Genomic DNA, 23,119 nt, shown 5'->3' on the forward strand with positions numbered 1-23,119 from the left:
CAAGATGTTTCTCTAGGGAGACAATACAGTAGTCTCTCGTCTTTGCTGTTTCGCTACCCATGGTCTCAGTTACCTGTGGTCACCCAAGCTCCAAAAATAGTTAGTGGAAAATTCCAGAAATAAACAATGTATACGTTTTAAATTGGGTGCCATTCTGAGTAGCGTGATGAAATCTTGCACCATCCCACTTCACCCTGGATGTGAATCATATTTTGCCCAGCATGCCCAGGGCAGAGAAGCTATGTGCCCATTAGTCACGTAGTAGCCGTCTTGGTTTTCAGATAAACTGTTGTGCTACCTCAGCACTTGTGTTCAAGTTGAGAGATAATTTATCTCTTTTGGAGATTCACAATGAACTTTATAGCATTATAAATACTCTGAGAAACCCAATGATAAAGTTATTTGTACCTCAGAACTCGCTCCTTCCCAGACTACTTAGTAACACTCTTTTGGGAAGACTGACTTAAAAGCATTCTTCCCTGATAGATTCACCATAAAGGACATCAGAATGTAATTATGCTAGTCAAAATATAAATATGAAAGATGAGCTTGAATCTCTCCTAACTATTCTCTTCCTCTTAAAATAAACTGTCTGTAAGCCACATTAGTTCTTTAGGATCAATAGGACTCAAGGCTTAACTTTAAGTTCCAAAGTAGCTATAAAATTACTTTTAGTTTGAAAACCACCATGCATAACTTAACTGCTGATTCCAAGCCTTACGGAAACTTAAAATGAGAAGTGACCTACTGGTGACTTATGGAATCCAATCTTCCTTACTTTATAGGTGGGAAACTGAACCCTGGTGATTTGCTCAAAGCCCCATAACTAACGAGGGCAGACTCAGGTGTCCTAGTTGTTAGAAAATGTTTCTTAAGAGTTTATAATCAATATGATTCCATTTTCTGAAAAATTCCACCCCACTTGCTTTCCTTTATTTAAAGCAATGAAGCAGAAAATGAGAGGAAAAAAGGTGCCAACTCCTTTCTCTTTCTCCCGTGACTGCAGAAATGAATAGCTCAAATCTCTGAAATCTTGGTGGTTAAAACTGTAGTACATCTATAGGTCCAACAATCACCTCTTCCATTTGCTTGCTAAAAACCTGAAGAACCCAGTTCTGTGCAGGCAGCACTATGCCCAGACAGACCCAGGGACTGAACTAGGGATATTCTAAGTCAGTGGTAATGCCCTTCCTTTAGTCACTTTCAGGACTAAGGGTAAGTATGTGACCAGTTCTGTCCAATAAGATATAAAGAGGTCATTGCTGAGGGCTTCTTGGAAATCATTTTTCCCCTGAATAAAAAATAGAGACCGGCGAGGGGAAGATATTTGTGTCCCTATTCCTTCTTTTCCCTGCGGATGTCGGGTGGGAGGATGTGATGTGTGTAACTACTGCAGCCATCCTTAACCATTAGACAGGTCTAGGAAAGAAGGTGAGGAGGGCAGAGCAGCAAGTTGAGAGCAGCGTCTCTGGTGATGTCATCATCTTCCTCTTATTGTAGCCACTGTTAATTAGCTATCATGTTACTGATAGTTCCTGTATATCATCTAAAAATATACACACACACACACACACACACGAAACACTCTAGCATCTGTGACCTTTTGCGCTGGGTCATTTCAGAAGTTTTAAGATATATTATATCCTTTCCAAAGGAACAGAATGCCCTTTTTTCTGTCTTGTCATCCCACTCTCAGCCTATCTAGGAAGTGTCCGCACATTCTTCTTATCTGCTGTTATAACCATGGAGGCTTAGAATCGTAGGCTTGCTCCGTGAAGTTACAACTCTGCCTGACTTGATCTCTCTGAGAGCTCTTCAGAAAGCTAATGGTCAAAGGAAATTTGGTGTGCAATCCTCCTTCCCATTTGCTATGTTTACCTTAGTCACGGAAGGATGATCCAAGAGTCGTGCGAGATAAGGGTCATTGCACCTTCTGCAGACTCTCCTGTCCAGGACCGAACATCTAGTACCCTTCCCCATTTCCCACTAGCAGTGCTCCCCAATTATTGTGACAATTCCAAACAGCCCAGACGTATTTGAAAGGGATTGCCCCCCAGTGTTACATTTTTAAGGTTATTATACTTTATGTAGAGTTAGGAAGTTCTAGGTCACTGGTTCTCAGTGGAGACAGTATCACAACTAAAAAACATTTCAGAAATACGTAGGTTTGACTTTAATTCATTAATCAACCCTACCATCATTTGGTGTTTGTTTAGTGCTTTTAGAATGATTTACAATTTATAAATGATTTTATCCCAACTAGTGAACAGAATTCCTATAAATGCAATATTTCTTATAAGCATATATCTAAATTTTTGTCATTTCTGAATATTTTAATTCTTTCTCCTTTTGTGTGCAATGCTTTATTAACCAGCATTTTTATTCACTTACACATCACCACATTTTGCTACTTCAGAATGTTTATTTCTTCATATCATTTAATTTTTATTATAACCTCATGACACAATTACAGCAGGTATATCTGTTCATGCAAATAAGGAAAAGGGGAAAAACAGGAAGCAGCTTATACACGATCTAAACTAATTACTGACCAAGCTAGGACTACAGCCCCAAACCCATTTGTAAAATGGGCAAAATAGTAACAATTTGGTGAGGATTTAATGAAGTCATTTTACCAACAATAAGCTCACTCACTGTTCAATCAGTAATAATGAGTATTGTCGATAATGTTACCAAGCCCCTATCTCTTTAGTTCGTTTCAGTATCCACTATTTTCAGGAAATCAGCGCTCTTTAATTCACATGAAAATCCAGCTAATCATGGGAGTAAGGTAGACTAGAACTTCCACGTCCCTTAGCTTTCAGGAACACAAGTGTCTGGGGACTCATTTACCACTTAAAGGAGCTGAGACTTTTACAGCTACGTGTACAGGCAGGGCTCAGCATTCTTTTAGAAAAGCCGAAAGAAGGTCTCTTCAATACCATCCTCTTACATTCACCCAAGTCCTGCGTTCTTTATATGCAGCACTTCCGGATCTGGTGCGCATTTAATGATCCCGAACAATGTTATAGGCAATTATCCCAGAGTCTTCTCCCATCCAATCTTCCATCACAACTTCTGGGAACAAGGCAATACGCTGACCTGCATTCCATCTCCTCCTCTTTTCTTCCCAGCTCTGGTGAGGCCTGAAAGGCACAAGCTGGGTTTCCTGTAACACCGTCTAAAAGGAAGTCGTTAGCTAAGGTCTTAATTACTAGCTTTGGAGTAACTGAGTCTTGTGTCTGTTCAACAACTTCATAATTCTCTTGAATCTGTGTTCAATTTCTAATAGTATTTTAAAATACATGGTTGTTGTGTAAAGCTTTCTCCAAATCCCCTCTTCATTGTGCACAGTCTTTGTAAATACCATATTTTTCGGACCATAACATGCACCTAGGTTTTAGAGGAGGAAAATAGGAAAAAAAATTTGAAGCGAAAAACGTGGTAAAATATTTAATAACTAAATAACATAATATTTCACCAATGTAAATGTAAGCTACATTTGGACTATAAGACGTACCCCCATTTTCCTCCCAAATTTGGGGGGAAAGGTCCGAAAAATACGATATGTCTTTTTCCACTTAACATCGAACTGCAGAGTAATCATACATTTCAACTCCAGTTTGAAAACTCTCCAGTAGAAATGCAAGGCTCAAAACAAGTTCTTTCATTCTTTCAGCATTCTTTGGTGTCTTTTTCTGTTAGAGTAAAATGTATAAATCTCAGCGGAATCTGAAAGAGTGTAGACATTTTATTGGTATTTTATTGTCCAAGCAAACCCCAACTTATGGTCATTGTCCCGAGAAGTGCAAAGACATACCATTTCCCCCTTAGTTAAATGACTAAAATTGAAGATAAAGACATGGATGCTGTAGAGCAGGGGCATCAAACACATTTTCACCAGGGGCCACATCAGCTTCGCGGTTGCTTTCAAAGGGCTGAATGCAATTTCAGGACTGTATAAATGTAACTACTCCTTAACTAGGGGCAAGGAGCTCGGCGCTGCTGCTGGGTAGAAACAAGGTGCTGGCCGGATAAAACAAGGTGGAGGGCCGGATTAGGCCTGTGGGCTTTGTGTTTGCCACCTGTGCTGTAGAGAAAGATTTCTAACGATAAAGTTAAAATTTTATGATGAGGAGGGAATTAAAATAAATTTCACTGCTGAACGATTTGGGCATTCTGGTATTCCCAAACTAAGATTTAGAAGCTTTGATTGGTTAGCATTTAATTATCTCTTAGTTTGGGTCCCTTCCTCCCTCTCTTTTTTTTTTTTCCTCATTCTCATTCTTTTTTTTTCCTACCTCTCATATAATCAGTCTCTTCCCTAGTCTTCCTCTGCCTTTCAAACACAGGATAACAATGAAAGGCCACACATAACACCCCATGTCTGTACACCTGCACCGTCCACCAGTGATCACTGCTCTTGGATTGAGTAATAAGGAGTAATTCGTAGCCATAGCTCAGATTTGACTTCTGGTCCATGTGCCATTTTTCACCCAACTATGAGAGTGTTCCCAGTGCCTACATTCCCAGAAAATGCATTTGTCGTATCAAGTAAATGGAATGTCTTGTACTGAACATTAACCATTGACTAGAAATGAATCAATGCCTACTCGGCTACTGACCAGCTATTTTCTGCTGAGTAAATCTAAGCCCAAGGATAAGAATAACTAGCATAACTAAACAGACAAACAAAGAGCCCAGAAAATCACCCTGCCACTTCAGATGTCCAGAGAAGTGTCACATACCCAGTGTCTTATCTGGAAATGAAGAGATTTTGAATGTCACAATGCCTTGGGGATGGGGCAGGGCTGGGGGCAGAGTGTAATGAAAAGTAAGGTAGTATTTTCACTATTGTTATTAAGGGCTCCCAAATAGGTTGGCTTAAAACCACCCACCTAAGCATTAGAGCAAAGAGTGGAATGGCATTTATTTTGCAAATAAACTATCAGTTAAATTATTGCTTCTTTAGGCTTTTCAGAATTCCTCATGGGAAGAGGAAGTGCTATGATAAATGAGCTATTGAATGGATACCCCGAATATGTGACCACTGTATTTTCCTCAACCACGTGAAACTGCAAAGCATAGTTTTCATTTTATTGGTTCAAATATAGCAATTAAGAGTTTCCTTAGGCTACAATAATGAGTTTATGTTTGATTATAAAGAGTACTTTATTCATCATCATTTCCTATTAGGCAGACAAGTAGATTTTTAGAAATATTCCCACTATTCTTTGCTACGAACAAAATCACTAAATGACAATGTTCTAACAAGCCAACAAATTACATTCTCAAGGCATTTTTCCTTTGAATAGTTTAATTTCTCCTCTGTCGATATACCGTGCTAATTACATAAGGTTTAAAACAGAAGCACTGGAGAGGAACAAAGGGCCTTCAGCCACATCCATCCCAACATAACCACCGCCTCCGTGTGAAGAAGTCTTTCTGGCGGTGTTTCCTCTCTTTCTCTTCACGTGCTTGTCATCATAGCCTCTGCAAGTGCAGGTGTCTTTTATTTTATATAACATTTTTATATAAGTATTTCTACATAAAACACTTAAGGTGAAATACTTAAATCTTGTATAAGTATACTTATATTTATGGATTTTATTTTATATAAGTATTTTATATTTATATAAGTATTTTACTTTATATGTTTTATAAATATGTATAAACATTTAATATTCAGATGACTTTTTCCACTTAAGTAAAAAATAATAAAGAACATCTCTGTGAAAAATATATTTATTCAGTAACAAAGCAAATACATATTGAATGCCCATTGTTTGCCAGGCACTGTTTTGGAAATAGAACAGTGAAACAAATAAGAGACACTTGCCCTTATAGGATTTATAATCCAGTAGGAGACAAATAGGAAACCAAACAAATAGGTAAAATAAATAGTATGTTAGACAATGGTGAGTTGCTTGGAGCAAGTAAAGCAGAGAAGGGGGAAGGAATGGGCTGCAATGGAAAGCTAATGGAGAACGTGACATTTAAATAAAAAATGGAGGGAAAGCAAGGAGACAATCAACTGCATGTCTTGATGAAGAACATTCCAGAGAAAGAGGGCATCAAATGCCAGGGACCCTACTCCTGCATTGAAAATTGTTTTAAGGAGTGGGATTATTTGGCCAAAGAATGTAAATATATAGCACTTATAAAAAGTTCAGGGTGTTGTTTTTGAGTCACATTTTCCTTACAGCACTTATGGGTCCATAATATTCTGGTTGGGAAGCAAGTTGTTCATGTTAATATTTTTTACAGTAGCGACTAGTGGGAGAAGTTCTAGGTGTATGTTCCTTTCTGAATGTTTTTTAACTCTACAAGGCATTTTATTTAATGGAGTAATTAAGATAAAATAATGTTATCAATACTGTATTATTGTTATTTATTCTTATTTTTTTCCTTAGAACAGGGGTGTCAGACTCATTTTCACCGGGGGCCACATCAGCCTAGCAGTTGCCTTCAAAGGGCTGAAATAATTTTAGGACTCTATAAATGTAACTGCTCCTTAACAGTTAAGGAGCTGAAATTACATACGGCCCTTTGAAGGCAACCACGAGGCTGATGTGGCCCCCGGTGAAAATGAGTTTGACACCCCTGCCTTAGAAGATTAGATATATATGGAAAATCAACTTGTATTTGCCTGACAGACACAACACTTATTTCACAATGTACCTGAATTCACTGTGTTTAAATATGAAACATTCGTGAGATAGCAAATTTGGAGGAAAATTGTCTTAGCTGCCCTGAGACTTACATATTACAGTAAATAGACTATGGAAAGGAGCAGGTACTCATAAAATATGAAATACTGCTTGTTTTGAACGAGACAATGAAATTAAAAATGGAATATTTCTAAATTTAGAAACCCAGAAGAAAATTGTGTGTTCTTGATTTAGAAACATATTGCACAGTAATGAGGGTTTTTTTTTCCATTTTCCTCTTAGCGAACATGAACTCTGCTATGTCATTCTCTCCTATTCCCAATTTTTCAAGTATATTTTCCCTCAGTATGTAAAAATATCATATTTTGTAAGTAAAAATTGCATTATTTATGTGGTTCACATTTCCAATTTGGCACTTGCCATTGGAATAATCTCCCCTCTCAATTACTCCAATAGTTTAAAAATAAATAAAACATGAATAATTTAAAAAAACCAAATATATCCTGAATATATTGAAAAGTTGTTGTTTGAATATTTTAGGTAATGAAATATTTTATGGTCACCTGTTCCTAGATGTTATTCATTATGTATTATTCAGTTTCTTAAATATTTGCTAAAGATCAATATAACGTCACCCAAGCGACTGCAACGTGGCAATTCCTCAGCATAGCGCAGAAGGCCTTTGTGATCCGGACTCTTCATCTGCATCCTTTTATTGACCTCCAGGTGCTTAGCCCTTCTGTGGCTCCAGCCCTACCAGGTCACTTGCACTTCAGCTGTATTATTCCTTACATCCGTTGTGTTTTCGTATCCTCTGTATTTTCTACTCTCAGAAAAAAATAGTGAGACATTTCTTTGCCCCACCAAGTCCTCCTTGTCCCTGAAGTATCACCTTGGACTTCTTCTACAAAGTCTTCTTTGTAACTCTTCTTATCCCTGTCACCATGAGTCTGGGTTCGACCTCCCTCACGCAGTATTTAAGTGGTTTCCCTCCTCCATACTTCAACCCTGTGTTGTAATTGCTTATCTATCTCCCCACATGCACATGCCATAAATAAACTATGAGCTCCCAGAGGTCATGAACTGGATAATATAGTTTTATCTAGTTCCTTCAACTAATACAATTTCTGACCCATAGTAGGCAGGAAACTAATGTTTACCTACCACCATAGTTCAGATAAATAAAATATGAAATGTAGCTCATTGAGTTGAACAACAGCCTTATTTCCGCAGGCAGTCCTGCGTGTTTTTTACATGTGGTTGTGCAGGGGACTTCTTTTTATTTTTAAACAGTGTATCCCACTTTCGAGTTATTAATCCTTGACAAATCATGAACCACTAAGCAAATGGCAATAGTTGGGGAAAACCCACAGGTTTTGGTGCTTGCCAGCCCCTTGCAAACACACCAAGAGCTTGTCAAGGTCCCCCCCTACTAGGATGATGGTAGAATGAGTCCAGCAACTCTGAAAGCTAGGTGGTGGTACGCCATTCCTCTCTAAACGACAACCCTAGAAGGGAGACCTATGGACATGCAGATAAGCAAGGAGATGCTACAGCCTCAACTCGGTTGGACCTACTGACCACAAGGAAATTAAACATCTTTCCTCTCAATTAACTAATAAGAATTATTTAAAGGCAGTCCTGATATAAACCTGATACCATGATTTGGAAGATGAAAAGCATACTGAAGAAATTGTAGGCATTCTCCCAGTGTTTGAGAAACTTAGACAATGATTGGGGGAATTTGCTTACGTATGCAAAACTCTTGGCAGGGAGTAAAAGAGCAGTGGCGGCCTTGCCCCCAGCGGTGTAGTGTGATTCCATGACTGCAGGAAAGACGTCTGTGCTGTATTTTCAAATACACGTAGAGCTGATCCCTGTCCATCATGGAATGTGAAGGTGCGATCAGAGAAGAAAAGCTCGTAGAAAAGTGGGATGAGAGACCACGAGCTCTGAGCATCTAGAAAGAGGGTGATTTTACCAAAGTGGCAACAACAAATAAGCTGTGGTTGTGGTTATTCACCCATTCATAATCCCACACAAGCCCAGCCTTACAGGCAACAGGAAATTCATTGCTGGAATGCAACGTTTGAAGAAAGCAAACACCCCCAAGGCCACCAGATAGACATCACACTCGTAGAAGCAGAGTTTAGCCGAAAGACACAGGATTCCTGGTGTTTGGCATATAGAAGCCGTTTGGTGAATTTGTGTTCAATGTTTGAAAGTGAGTGTGCCTACGAGTTGACTATAATAGTAAAGAAGACTATGAGGAGCTTGGGCAGATACTGGCCTGGATAAAACAGATGGGCTCACCAAGAAAAATATAAGATGTTAAGTCTGATTTTGAAAATTACTGGTACTTCATTTCTACAGAGAACGTTGGAATGTGTAAAGTATATTTATTTGCATTATCTCATTTGAAACAACAATCCTTTGAGGAGACTAATGTTGTAAAGCCCTACTTCCGGTTTTCCCCTATTTCACAATATTTTGAAAGCTGATCCTACATAATAGAGTATAATTAAGAACTAAATTTGATGGTAATATTCACCCCATTTTAATAAAGAAACTGGAGCTCGAGGTTAAATCACTTTAGAAAAAAAGGAAATATGTAGGAAAGTGAGGAGTAAACATATTTTGAGCGATAGTCTTAAATATTTTTACATTTATTATTTAATTTAATGATTGTAACAAGGCCATACAAGAGGCTTCCAATCACCTGGGGCCTCTTGTTTGTCAAATGGTGCTTGTTCATCTTTTTCTGACTAGCTCTCTTTCCAGATTTGACACTAGTGATGCCTCTCTCCCATTGGCTTCCATTGCATACTGTGTTTGGGCTTTCCTTCTTGTTCCTGAATGCTTCTACTCATTCTCCTTCATGAGCTTTCTCTTTTTCCTGTATTTTAAATGACACTACTCCCTGGGTTTTATCCTTGGCTATCTCCTTTCTCATCTATATCACCTATTATTTCAGTGTTGATACTTCCCAAAATAATATATTTAAACCTGATTGCTTCCCAAAATTCATGCATGTGTGTTCAACCATCTACAGGCTATCTTTTCACTGAAACTCAGTTTCTTTAAATACCGCAAATCAGAAATCGAACTCATCACCTTCTCCCCCTAAACTACAAACCTGTTTTTTTTCCCTAATTTCCTTATATCTGCGAATATGACCCCATGAGGCATGAACTTAGGGTTTTGGGCTTTTTAGAGATTCCTCCCTTCCCTTACTCTCTTAATAACACCCAACTCAAAATCCTGTGTGCTCCACCTCCTAACCATCTATTGACACAGTCTCTCTTCTTCTCCTTTCTGCCACTGCTTTAGTTCCTGTACCATCAGTTCTGAGTGGATTACAACTACCCCTGACTAATTTCCCTGCTCACACTCTTGGGATCTATGTACTACACTAAGGCCAAGTTTTCATTGTTGCTGTTTAATATAATGTGTATTTGATTTTTTCACTCACTGTTGAAAACTCTTCAATCACTTCCTATTCTTGAACTCTGAGTAAATCCATACTGGTAGCCTCCATTCTATTCCCCTTTTCCTCATCAGTGCATTCATCCTTAGGACAGACCCAATCCACTTGAATCTCCCACCTGTCTGTCTGCCCCACGCTTCACCTCCCACATCTGTGTTAGGTATTCCTTCTTGGTGCACCCAAAGCACTCATCACAGAATTTTATAATTTCCAGTTTTTTTAATGTATTTCACCTACTATACTGTAATTTCTTTGAATGCAGGAACAGAGTATCAATCTTTGTACAATCCAAACCCTGCCAATATATGTACATATTAGGTGATTAATACATACTGATGGAGTAAATAGGTGAGGAGCAATCATTACTAGCTCAATTTTCTGAATTAGACATTGGAACTTAGAAAAGGTAAAAAAAAAAACCTGCCACTGAGTGGGACACCCAAAATTTGAACCCAGTTATATTTTATTGTAAAGCTAATGTTCATCCCAAAGGATCATAGCATTTTATTATATCAGTACATTTAAACAAACTAAGATTAGAGTTTTAAAGAATAAAACAAAAAAAACAGTACATATTTCATACTTGCTAATGTTGTGTCCATAGTATGATTATTGCAGTTTCTATGGAAATCACTAATTTTGGTGATATCCCTCTGAAGACCTCCAAAGCAGTTATATTTATATTGATTAATCCCAACAGCATAATAAGTGTACAAAAACTCAAAATCCACTGGAATGAGACAAAAGTTTAAGATACTGAACAAGAAGCAATTCTTCTCATTCACCTATTTTGGAAACCAGGAGTGAACAAAGAAGTAATGTCCAAATTAGCAACTCTTCAAAAATGTAGGCGTGAAGGCCTAAAAAGGTCATTTCATGGGGCACAGCAATACTGCCATACAAGACAGGGTGTGAGAATGCACACCCGTAAAAGTAGCTGGAAAAAGGTGAGTGGAGTGTTCCTCGCTGTGCTTGAGATGATGATAGAAGTAAAGGTCTAGAATGTAAGTTGCATAAATTTGATAAAACAGGACGAAATTAAAGAGAGGTCAATAGCTGTAGCAGCCAACAAAGATAGAATGGAAGCAAGAGATGGTTGTGGCAGAGGGCCAAACGGGGAGGTGATTTTTCTTGTTTGCATTGCTGAGACATGTCTCTTCTGGATAGTGCACTTCCACATCAGGATCCATCTGGTGGTACGTGCGCGCGCACACACACACACACACACACATACACTTTAAGTTCCTAACAAGGGCATTAGGTGCATTTGTGCACATATGTTGGGGAGATAAGGAGGGCTGGCCAGTTTCAGGTCATCTGGTTTTCTCCTGAGAGGCTTACTAGCCAGAGGATACTTGTAGCAATAAAAGAAATTTTTCTTTTTATAGGACATATTTCTGCCAAAAATTATTCATTCTTTTTCTGAAATTCAAAGGTACCTGCCTGTCCTGTATTTCATTTGCTAAGTCTGACAAGTGTATACTGGGGTGACCCCAATGGATCATATTAATGCTTTGGCTTTAGCAAAACCAGGTTAAATGCCCAGGAGCTGCTGCAGGAAGGGTTTATGGTGAAATGATGCTGACCAAGTTTTGACTAGGGATTGCAAAAGAAAAACTACCACTTAGGGGTACTGCCAGTCTTAGTAGAGCCTAGAGTACTGGGTGCGTCCCTTGCCCATAAAAATATAAAGGTCATATTTTGATTGGACTGTCAAGACCAGCCACTAAAGCACTATTTCATGGGGGCTGGGAACTGTTAAATTACTACGTTAATGGAAGAATGAGAGCTGTGGACTTTGCTTTGTGCATTAGTTAGGTTTAATCAGCTATTGTAACAAGAGCTGCAACAGTAATTCAGTGGCTTATGAGACTTAGAAATGAATTTCTCTCTCACCTAATGTTCTGGGAAGTACATTGAAGCTGGTAGAGAGAAATGGGAGGAGGCGGTTCTCTTACATAGTTATTTAAGGACTGAGACTGACAGTGGCTCTATCGTTTTTTAATGGGTGGCTTCTAAGGTCACTTGTGCTTCTTCCTCCCAGCCAGAAAAAGGGGCAAATGCTGACAAGATGAGCAAGGGTCCAGTGGTATAAAAATCTCATCTGCTAATATTGACAATTGATTACAGTCATTCTCAAGATTATTAGTCCCTCAAGTCTCTTTATTAATCAGGTCTCAGTTATTCATTCTTTCCTTGTAGCTCAAATTTGCTGTGACATCATACTATGTTCAAAGGAGAATCTCACAAACCATTAAAAAAAAAAAAAAGACAGAGTATCTTTAGAATATTAGTCTGGCAGCTGGTTCAGTTAAATGTCTCTCCGCCCATGCTGTAATACATTGATTAATTTTTTTAAAAAATGGCTAAATGGAGATATTAATTATTTGTATGTGGTGCATATGCTCTCGTGTACACAATTATATTTTAATTTACTTCTTAACGAGTAAGCCAATATGATTTTAAAATTATTTTCCATCTGTCATGCATACCAATAAAGAAAGAAACCTACCCATTTGTGCCATATCAAATTTAACCTTTTTTTGTACTTCCTAATTACATAGTTCTCAAGGAAATCAAACTAGGGGAAAAAAAGGATTTAACCTTTCTGATTTGCAGTCCACATACATAGCGATTTAGTATGGAAGAAAAATGAAGCACTATTTTTGGAGGTCCTTAACAAAATGAAAACACATCATGTATATTTTGTTTCTCTATTATTTATCTTTGTTTTAATCATGCTTATGTAAAACTGAAATATAGCAAGGCAAAATGATTATCCTTCAAAACAATTAAGTGAATCATCAGATAATTCAATTACATTCTGCCTCCTTTTGGTGGGGTAGATTATGATCAGTTTCCTGGAAAGTCTATAAATCACATAGAATATGTATGGTACTACTCTAGTGCCCTGCTTATTCACTTGTTACACATGATGCCAGCACCATGTGTCAAAGGGATTGTTTATGCATATATGAGATCTGTCCAGAAAGAATCCAACCATTGTTAATATAACAAGGATGGTTTGCATAACATCAGTGTAACCTAGCAGCCAAGGAGAGTGGACTGGAATGGGTATGCATGAACAATGACGACTTCACTGTACTAGTCAGTGGGGGCCGTAGATGCCACTGAGTGAGCATGTGTGCTGTGTGGCCATTGCATTCAAAATGACTGAGCAAGTAGAGCAACAAATCTGCGTCGGATTTTGCATTAAGCTGGAATATTTCTCTGCGGAAACTACTTGGATGATTCAGAAAGCCACAGCTATGGGCAACTGGTGATTGGCAGCTTCATTACAATAATGTGCCTGCTCATGTATCATGTCTCGTGCAGAGTTCTTTGGCGAAGCATCAAATCACCCAGGTGACTTAGTCCCCCTTCAGTCCATATTTGGCGTCCTGTGACTTCTGACTTTTCCCAAAACTAAAATTACCTTTGAAAGAGAAGAGATTTCAAACCATTATGAGATTCTGGAAAATACAACAGGGCAGCTGATGGCGATTGGGAGAACTGTGTGAGGTCCCAAGGTGCCTACTTTGAAGGGGACTGAGGCATCATTGTCCTATGCACAGTGTTTCTCATATCTTGTATCTTCCTCAATGAAAGTCTCTATTTTTCATATTCTATGGCTGGATACCTTCTGGACAGACCTTGTACAAACACATGAGACATTGAGAATTTAGGGGGGAAATTCTTAAGAATGAATTTACTATGATTTTAGAATATTCTTCCTGATTCAAACTCTTTCTGTGTATATATACTTATAGGACAGTTGTGCACATTGATACAAAGGAATTAATATGAAAAAATGACACATAAAAATTTGGATATTAATGAGTATACTTTTATGTACTTTTCAACATAAAGTTGAAAAACACCACCCTTATACCTTCCAGATTCCTCAAAATGAAAACTATGCTGCTGCCTTTCAGGTAAATTGTGGATTGTCTGGAGGGATCACATTCTTACTATAACAGTTTAATGAGCTGCTTATATAATTTGCCAAAAATGCAAACGCTTATGGGAAATGAGACAACCAGCCACTGGGGGAGAAGCCATTGTAGCCAATGTTCTTGAGACTCCTCTTGCCCCTGTGATTCTCACAGGGGGGACACCAGATGTGGAAGACTTTTTGCTTTCTCATCACAGTCATTTTATTCTATGCTCCCATCACTCTTCAAAAAGGACTTGTAACCAAACACAGGTGTGGCTACCTGCCACAACTAAAGCCAGTCTCTTGAGACAGGTGCTGATGAAGAGAAAAGTGCTGTATTCAGATGCCAGCAATCTGAGAAGATGGGGAACCCTTGTCTCAGAGCCCTTCTTAACATTTCAGTGCACGCAGAGGTTTTTGTAAGGAAGGAAGGGAAAGCAGAACAAAGAGATCAAGGGGAAGGGGTAGCAAAAAATCTGCTTGCAAATTAGCATGTTCCTTCTGATAAGGACCTTGAAACTGGTCAAGCAATGCTCTGGCATGTATCATTTTGGTTTCATCATCCTGGTGTTATGTCATCCTGGTTTTATGGTTGAAGGTTAGCAAATCTATCAGAGATGGGATGACTATAGGTCAGAATCTGTATCTTTTGAAGTTCCTAAGATTTTTATACAAACATGCTATTATCTATAAGCTACATATTAGTTAGAGTCAGCATTTTACAGACACAATGTCAAAAGAATGGTGGGGTGAGTTACGACTTCCCACTGTTACAGTACTAGTTACCTCTGCCCTTCCATTTAAGGGAATATTTGCAAACATGGAGTTTTGGCTCTAGAACACCACCACCACATTTGTATCTGTAGAGAGAAAGCAGAGTGAATTCTCAGTTATCCCTACACAAAAATTTAGTTCCAGAATCCAAGATATTTCATTTCCTCACATTCTGATTTAATATTTTTCACCTGGATGGTACTGATGCTGAATTTGATCTAAGGAATATACTCAGGACTGCATTTTCCTTCATCAACCTATTGCTATTCTTTCTAAAATATATTTAAGATAATGGAAAGAAAACGGGACCAAGAATCAAAAGATTCTGTCTCTCTGTTGCTTATTATCTTCATGACTTTAAAAATGTAAAATCTCCTTCACAAATTGAAGATCTCTTTAAATCTCCTGAGTCATTGGTAAAATGACTGATAGTAGTACACCTGAGATAGTTGGCATGGGAACCACACTAACTAATGAACATGAAAAAAAATGTTTTGTAAATCACAACACAATAGAACTATGTCTATGTTTATCATATGACAAAACTAGGTTTTTTAGAAACTGGAGTCCAGATTAATACTAATCATTTGATAAACCTACAGTCTTTGCACAATAGTACCATTGTCCTGGAAATCTTAGAATATAATATATATCTAGGTTTTTCCCCCCAAAGAAACCTAAAGTATTCTTGTATTTCAAAACTGGACTTGTACCTGTAGATTTTTTAAAAATACCTTTTATTTTTTTACTGTTATCACTATTTGTGTATAAAAATCTTGTAATGACTTCTTTTGAAATCTAAAATTAGCATATCTTCATTCACCTAATTAACTCATTTGAATAACAGATTTTTTTAAAGCTTTCTAAACTAATACTCTGTAATTACTCATTCAAGAAAATATTTTTTCTATTCAGAAATGTGCACCTGTCTTTTACTCTTTAGTAAATCATGTGATTAACCACATAGCTTTATAAATGTTTGCTACATCAATCAACCAAAGGCCAATCAATTCATTCTTTCCTCCATTCAGAAGAGTGCCCCAGGTATGTTAATGGTGGCAGTGGGTTTTCTGTGAAATGTGTGGTAAACCTGGTGATCAGGTAGTAAATACACTAGGAATTTATCCCCTCAGTTTTACAAGGAATTTATAGACTTACCTTAGCACGTGTTGCAGAAATCAAAGCTTGGTAAACAACTCTTGGGATTTCTCACTCATAAGATGAAAACCTAAGTGTCTAACCTGAGCTTTCTTTTGGAAACCAGTAAGTTGATATTTCTGCTTTATAGCAACAGCTGGTGGTCTGACTTGTCAAACTGCTTTGCTAATGCAGAAATACGTAAGTCTGGAAAATTAAAGGGAAAGAATAAGAAGTTCACATGCTGCATGACAACCTCTCGGCGTTCCACGATGCTCCTTGTGTGGCCATGTTTCAGCGAAGGTCTGGCACTTGGCCTTGATGGTGCTTTTAGTCTGCAGTGGGAATTGCCGCAGCATTATTTTCAAACCCTTCTGGGTGGCTTATCCACTAGCTTCAACCTTTCTTATTCTCAATACTAGCAATGGAAGTATTTTGATAATTTTATTTTTAGACAAAAAATATTTTCTAATAATGCTATTTTTAAAAGTTAGGTCATTCACAATAAACTAGAGCAATTATTGTTTTTGTGTTTCTGTTTTGGGGGGTTGTGGTTTGTTGAGTCAACATGGAGTTTACTTCCTGACCTGTGATGTGATTGATCCCTCTTAAGATGCTAAAACCCAAAGTGTTGAATCAGAATTTGAGAGGCTTGGATTTGAGTTTTGGATCATAGAGATCACTAACTAGCTGAGAGGCTTAATCCTGTGCTTTAGTTTCAACATCTGTGGGACCCTGAGCAAATCACTGGACCTCTTCCATGTCTCATTTTCCTCATCTATAAAAGGGTTAATGAAAGTGCTTACCTCTTGGCTTTGCTGTAAGGAGTCAAGGAGATTTATATTTACAAAGGGCCTAGAACAGTACTAGCCTCATGCTAAGAATATATGTATTATCTGTAATATATAACAGTAATCTGCCTTGTCATAATTCCTATATTATTTCACCTCACAATGCTAAAAGGAGAATCAAGTGACATAATAAATGTTATATTAGTTATTGCTGCAGAGCAAATCATCATAAACTTAATATCTTAAAACAGCACCCAATTATCATCTCATAATTTCTGTAGGTCAGAAGTCCAGGTATGGCTTAGCTGACTGCTCTGCTCAGGGCCTCACAAGGCTGAAATCAACGTGTCAGCTAACCTGTGTTCTTTCTGGAGCTCAGAATCCTCTTCCAAGCTCCTGTAGCTATTGGAAGAATTCATTTCCTTATGGCTGTAGGCCTGAGGGTCCCATTTCTCACTTGATGTCAGTGAGGGGCTGTTCTCAGCAACCAGAGACTGCCTGCTGTTCTTTGCCAGGTGGCCCTTTTCACAATGCGGCAATTGCCTTCTTCCAGGCCAGCAAGAGCATCTCTCCCTGGCTTCCAGTCCCTTCCCATCAGCTGAAGCTTATCTGGTCAGGTTAGGCCACCCTTTAGCCTTATACTGCAGCATGATCATGATTTCATATCTCCTCATGCTCACGGGTTTCACCCTCACTCAACAGAAAGAGGTAATACAGGGTTGAGGATCCCAGGGGGTCATCTTAGAATTCTGCCTTCCACAAATGTGAATATAAAGTGAAAAGTAAAAATGATATACATATATGAAGTGAATATTATTACATATTTTATCATTGTCATCATTGTATTCATGATATCAATAAATTTTTAGCCTAGTACAACACTCTTCCATTCATTTTTATTGGTTTAAATTAGCTGGAAAGGGTATTTTAATCATCTAATTATTATGTAACTCAGAGCTTAGCATGCCTTTCATAATGTCTGGAGTATACTTGTATTAAGTGCTCAGAAAATACTACTTTTTTCACCCTTCTTAATGCCTGTTTGTTAAGTTGAACTGGATCAGTCAAGAAGAGTATTTTGGATGTTATCAATCTGAAATAGGTTAAGCAGTTACCATTTGTCTAATTTTACTTAATTTTATACAATTTTCTTTCTTCCTCCCTTCCTCCATGCCTGCCTCCCTTTCTCCCTTCCATCTTCCTTTTTTTTCTTTGCTTTTTACTTTCTCTTCCTTCCTTCTCTTTCTCTCTCTTTTTTTCCCCATACAGACATTATTTTAAATTTCCGAACGACCTATGTCAGCAAGTCTGGCCAAGTTATCTTTGAAGCAAGATCAATTTGCATCCACTATGTCACAACCTGGTTTATCATTGATTTAATTGCTGCTCTGCCTTTTGACCTCCTGTATGCTTTCAACGTCACAGTGGTGAGTAAAGAAAAGGGCTCCTTCGCACATGACTTTGAAGGCCGGTTTTGTCCCTATGTTTATTTTTCACATGTTCAAGGTTTACATATTTGTGGGAATTTGGGAACCAGGACTTTATGTCCTTTTTAATAAAGATGACAAGGTGCCCAATGATATGCAAGCCAGATTCTCCACTTGAGAAAGTCACTTCCTTTTGAAATTCACATTACCTGTTTCTACTTATTTCAATACATACATAGAACGAAATACACAAAAAAGTCCAAATTTATCATCAGTACAAACTCACTAAACAAATCCTTTGATCAGGAAACCATCTATAGAAATAGAGCATAACTTTATATTACTTAGGCAGATCTTTGCCTCTAGAGGGTGGTGGAGAGATTGAAGATTTCCCACTTTTATGACCTTTATTCTCACTTCTTGAGTATTTTATTATTCATTGGCAATACAAATAGAGACCAATCAAGATAGAGAAAAATACGAAAATTGAAGAGAATTCAACCACTTTTTAGAAGTCCTTGTAAAAATGTCGCATGACTCAGAAACCTAAGTGATGCAATGACCACCCTAAACTTAAGAGTCCTTTTGAATTGTTGTTACTATTTTTAACCTTTCTTCATCTGAACCTTTATCCTCAGGTCTCCTCACAGGGGAAAAAAAAAGTATGCCTACTTGTAGTAACAGCAATCTTTGCTATTTAATGATTGATAGCCTTACAAGGTTAAGTGCTCCCTTAAAAATAGAAAGAGTTTTGGAAAGGTATAATAGGGCTTTTGAACCAGTAATGCAATTTGCTGCTAGCGTGACCGATTTTAACAGGAAAAAACTTTATTAAACATTAATTCTAATTAAGCCCATTTCCTACGCAGATGACAGCCTCCTATAAAAACAATACTCTCTATCAAGAATGTAAAAGCGTTGTTTTCATTATTAAACAAAGTGGTCAATATTTCAAATACAAGCAATATTAACTCCAGAATGAAGATTGAACTGTAATCCTAACTATATCGTACATGTTTGTCATTTGTCAATTCCCTGTACAATAACATCTTTTTTCTCTTTCTTTTTTTAAGTTGGGAAGTTGAGGGTGTTAACATTTTTAAGAGGTTTATAATTCAATGGAAAGGAAAGCACTGGGGGGAAATTTAGTGTCTAATACCAATCAGTGCTGCAATGAATTGTTATCCAGGCTTCTTGAAGTGCTTTTTAAGATTGAATTTGACTGGATAAGTGTATTTTAATGAAAGTGTGATGATTTAAACCAGGCTTTTGTAAGAATGTAAAAAAAAAATCCAAAAGGAGTATATAATTTACAACATGCTAAAAAACCTTTCCCAAATCCTCCTGAAGAATTGTTAAATAAATGGTATTTAATAGACTGTGCAATAAATTAACTTGCTTCTTTGCTACTAAATACTCATAATATTTTTTATACTCTATGTCTCTTTGGACACTGGACAAACAGGATAATTTTACAGATATTATATAATTATATATAATATGTAAATAAAAATATATAACATTTATATATTAACATCTGCATTGCCTAAAATTAACACAGATAAAAGATTTTTGAAAAATTTAATTCTTATTTTCTTTTTACACTGTACTAGGATAGAATGGACCACCTCAGTAGCTTCTGAGGCCAATACATTTCTATCACCAATATTACTTTAGCAAACCTGGTTCCCTTCTCTTCCGCAACATCATAATTCTTATATTTTGATGAATTTTAAATACCTGTATACTTTCACTGCACTCCTGCTCTCTTTATTTATTCTCACTGATGAAATCTGGCACAAATGATATATAAAGAATGCAAATTTTAGATTAACATCTAAATCAGAAAGAAAGAAGAGGAAAGAAGTAATTATTTCCTCTTCCGTGATAATTTTTCTGCTTTTCACAACAGTAAGCACATAACTATTTAACTCAACATAAAAGCTTGTTCAACATATTATATTTACTTCCCAGAAAACATAAGTTATGAGGAATAATTTATGTTTTGTCTTGTTATACTGGAAAGAAAGAGAAAAAAAGAAAGAAGAAAGAAAGAAAGAAAGAAAGAAAGAAAGAAAGAAAGAAAGAAAGAAAGAAAGAAAAAGAAAGAAAGCCTCCCAAATCTAAAATGTGTCTAGTTAATGCATCTCTACAAATGATACTGAAAAATAGTTTCTGCTTTGGTTCTGTCCACAACTGGTTTTAGCAAATGTTTTATATATAGCTCACACATTTGTTTGTTAAAACTTACTATATACAAGTCACTTTGAACAATACGGGCCTCATGTACTGTTTTATGAGGCCAGTACTGTTCCAAGTGACTTGTATATAGTAAGAAATACAAGTTTTTATGAGAAATAAAATTATGAATGAGACATAGGAAGTATGATAGAGTGAAAAATGGCAAAAGTACAAACCCTAGTTGATCACTGATCCCGTCTGAGTGACTTCCTTGGTAAAGTTATCAAAATTGATCTAAAATAAGCATAAAAATTCCTTTAGGATTTCCAAGCAGCCTAAAAAAGGCAACATTTCTATAAATTACCTTGCAGAGTGTCTGACATCTAGAAAGACCTCAGTACACGTTAATTAGCTCCTCTCTCTCTCTCCCCCTTCGCTCCTTCCCGCCCTCGCTTCCTCACTCTCTTTTCTCTCCCTCCTCTCTCTCTCTCTTTCTCCTCCCTAGTTGAAAGCCTGGAGATATTCATCGCCACTTGAAACAGAGGAAGTTGTCATTTGATAGGGGGTTTTAATGAATGAGTGAATGAATAAATGAATCACTCTTGTGCCTGTCTGCAAGTAGCTTATAATCCTCATCAGTAAACAATTCAGTACAGCATCCCAAGAGTAAAAATAATCCTTTCCTTTTTTTCAGATTGTATATTTCCACTTAAATCAAATATGCCTCTTTCTTCCATTATTCATCAGGATCCAAAATTCACATTTATAGCAGGAAGTTCTTGATTCCAAAGGAAATAAGTATAATTTTTTTTTAAGTGCCAGCAAAATCATTAGGGCTGCCTCAACCTGGAGCCCCAGGCTATACCCTGTTCATTGTCTTGACCAATGGCTATTGTCCTCATGTAAGGACAGTACCACATTCTTCCTCAAGTATCCCCTTTCTGGTCAGAAAAAACAGGAGATTACCTGTGTCAATGTTATGTGTTCAGACTGCATCTTAGTCTGCTCAGGTCACCATAATAAAATGTTATAAACTGAGTGGTTTAAACAACAGAAATTTATTTCTCACAGTTCTGAAGGCTAGGTAGTCTCAGATCAAGGTCTCAGCCAATCTGTCTCTTGTGAAAGCCTCTTCCTGGCTTATAGACCGCTGTATTCTTGCTGTGTCCTCACTTGGTAAGGGGAAGGAAAGGAGAAGAGAGGAGAAGAGAGGAAGAGAGAGCAGAGGGAGAAAGAGAGAGCATGGGAGAGCATGAGAGAGCACTCCCTGGTCTCTTTTTATAAGGGCACTAATCCCATCATGAGGACCTCACTGTTGTGATCTCATTTAAACCAGATTACCTTGGAACCCGGAACCAAAGTCCCATCTCCAGATAGCATCACCTTAAGCATTAGGGCTTTAGCATATGATGTATGAAGGAATACAATTCTGTTCATAGCCGATGGCTTCCTCCATCTGGGACTTTTGTTCCAAGTTTTATTTTACTTATGAAATTGTCATCTATCTATCTATGAAATTTTCTACCTATAAAATAAACTTCACCCCTAGTAATTCTTCTAAGATACAGAGTAGGAAGTGCGAAGTCCTACCATGTAATCACCTGACTTACAAACAGCCAGAGGATGATAGGTGAGAACTGGTTGTGAAGAAGAAAATAATGTGTCACAAAAGAATGACAAAAAGAAATATAAGAGTACAGCTAGCTGGCAAGTTCCTCAACTGACCTTATGATTTTGTTATATTTCAGTAAAGAATAATTTACAAGATTGCAACTGAAACACTTTTACTGAATATCTATCATTATACTAATTTTGGAGTATTTGCATCTTAACTTCATAACTTATCCATCTATACACTTAAATATTTATTGAGTACTTACTATCTGTCAGGCATTGATCTAGGCATGTTTTTCTTAGAGATAAGGGAAGATGGCTAGTGGTAGAAGAAGCTAGAAGTTGACTGACTCCAGCTAATTACAAAGGCAAACTTCCAAAGATGCTCTCTGTGAAGGAAAAATTATTCTTTGGTCTAGTCATACAAACCACTTCCTTCTTCTCTAGTTATTGCCCATCCCCCCCCAAAAAAATTAGAAAAGGTCAAAGAATTTGTCAAACTCTGTTTGCATGAGTTAATGTTTTACTTTTCTGTTTTAGAATGCTCTTTGAGACCCTCTGAGGGTATGAAAGGAGTCAATGTTAGTAAACTACAAGTGTTGTTAATAGTGACATTAACTATTCTGGTGAACACCAGTGGTACATCTTTTTCAGTTGGGCGCTAAAGTCCAACCTTTAGCTACAACCTTTAGCTACAAGTCCATTGCTCGTAATGCATGCAAAGACAGGACCTAGGAGATGGTCTTTAAATTTCCCCTTTGATTTTGGTTTCCAGAGTATGTTTGAGAACGTAGAAGCTTCAAAGAAGTGTTTTCTTTATTGATAATATTAGAAGGAAGATGGTATAGTACGTGAGGCAAGATACCGTACTTATGAGCAGAACTTAGCCAAGTGTCAAAGTTCTAACTAGTTCTCAAAATTCTAGGTTACATTTATTACCACTTTAAAGTATTTTACTTCAGGCTATACAAATTATTGTTATAAAGAATTTTCTTTACAGCCCTGGCTGGGCAGCTCAGGTGGTTAGAGCATTATCCCGATGCACCGAAATTGTGGGTTCAATCCCTGGTCAGGGTACATACAAGAATAAATAAGTGGAA

The 23,119-nt window shown here is 37.3% G+C and overlaps 1 protein-coding gene and 1 pseudogene across 1 annotated transcript in view; one reads left to right on the top strand and one right to left on the bottom strand.

Moving 5' to 3' along the window:
- The window catches only part of KCNH8 (potassium voltage-gated channel subfamily H member 8), a 278,542-nt gene that overhangs the window by 161,938 nt on the left and 93,485 nt on the right, over positions 1-23,119 (top strand). The window contains exon 6 of the mRNA XM_024566106.4: positions 18,067-18,224. Coding sequence (XP_024421874.2) covers positions 18,067-18,224 — 158 coding nt within the window. The remainder of the gene's footprint in view (positions 1-18,066; positions 18,225-23,119) is intronic.
- On the bottom strand, positions 19,827-19,952 carry LOC112310020 (small nucleolar RNA SNORA66; annotated as a pseudogene).

The sequence above is a fragment of the Desmodus rotundus genome, chromosome 8 (assembly GCF_022682495.2).
Source record: "Desmodus rotundus isolate HL8 chromosome 8, HLdesRot8A.1, whole genome shotgun sequence".
NCBI lineage: Eukaryota > Metazoa > Chordata > Mammalia > Chiroptera > Phyllostomidae > Desmodus > Desmodus rotundus.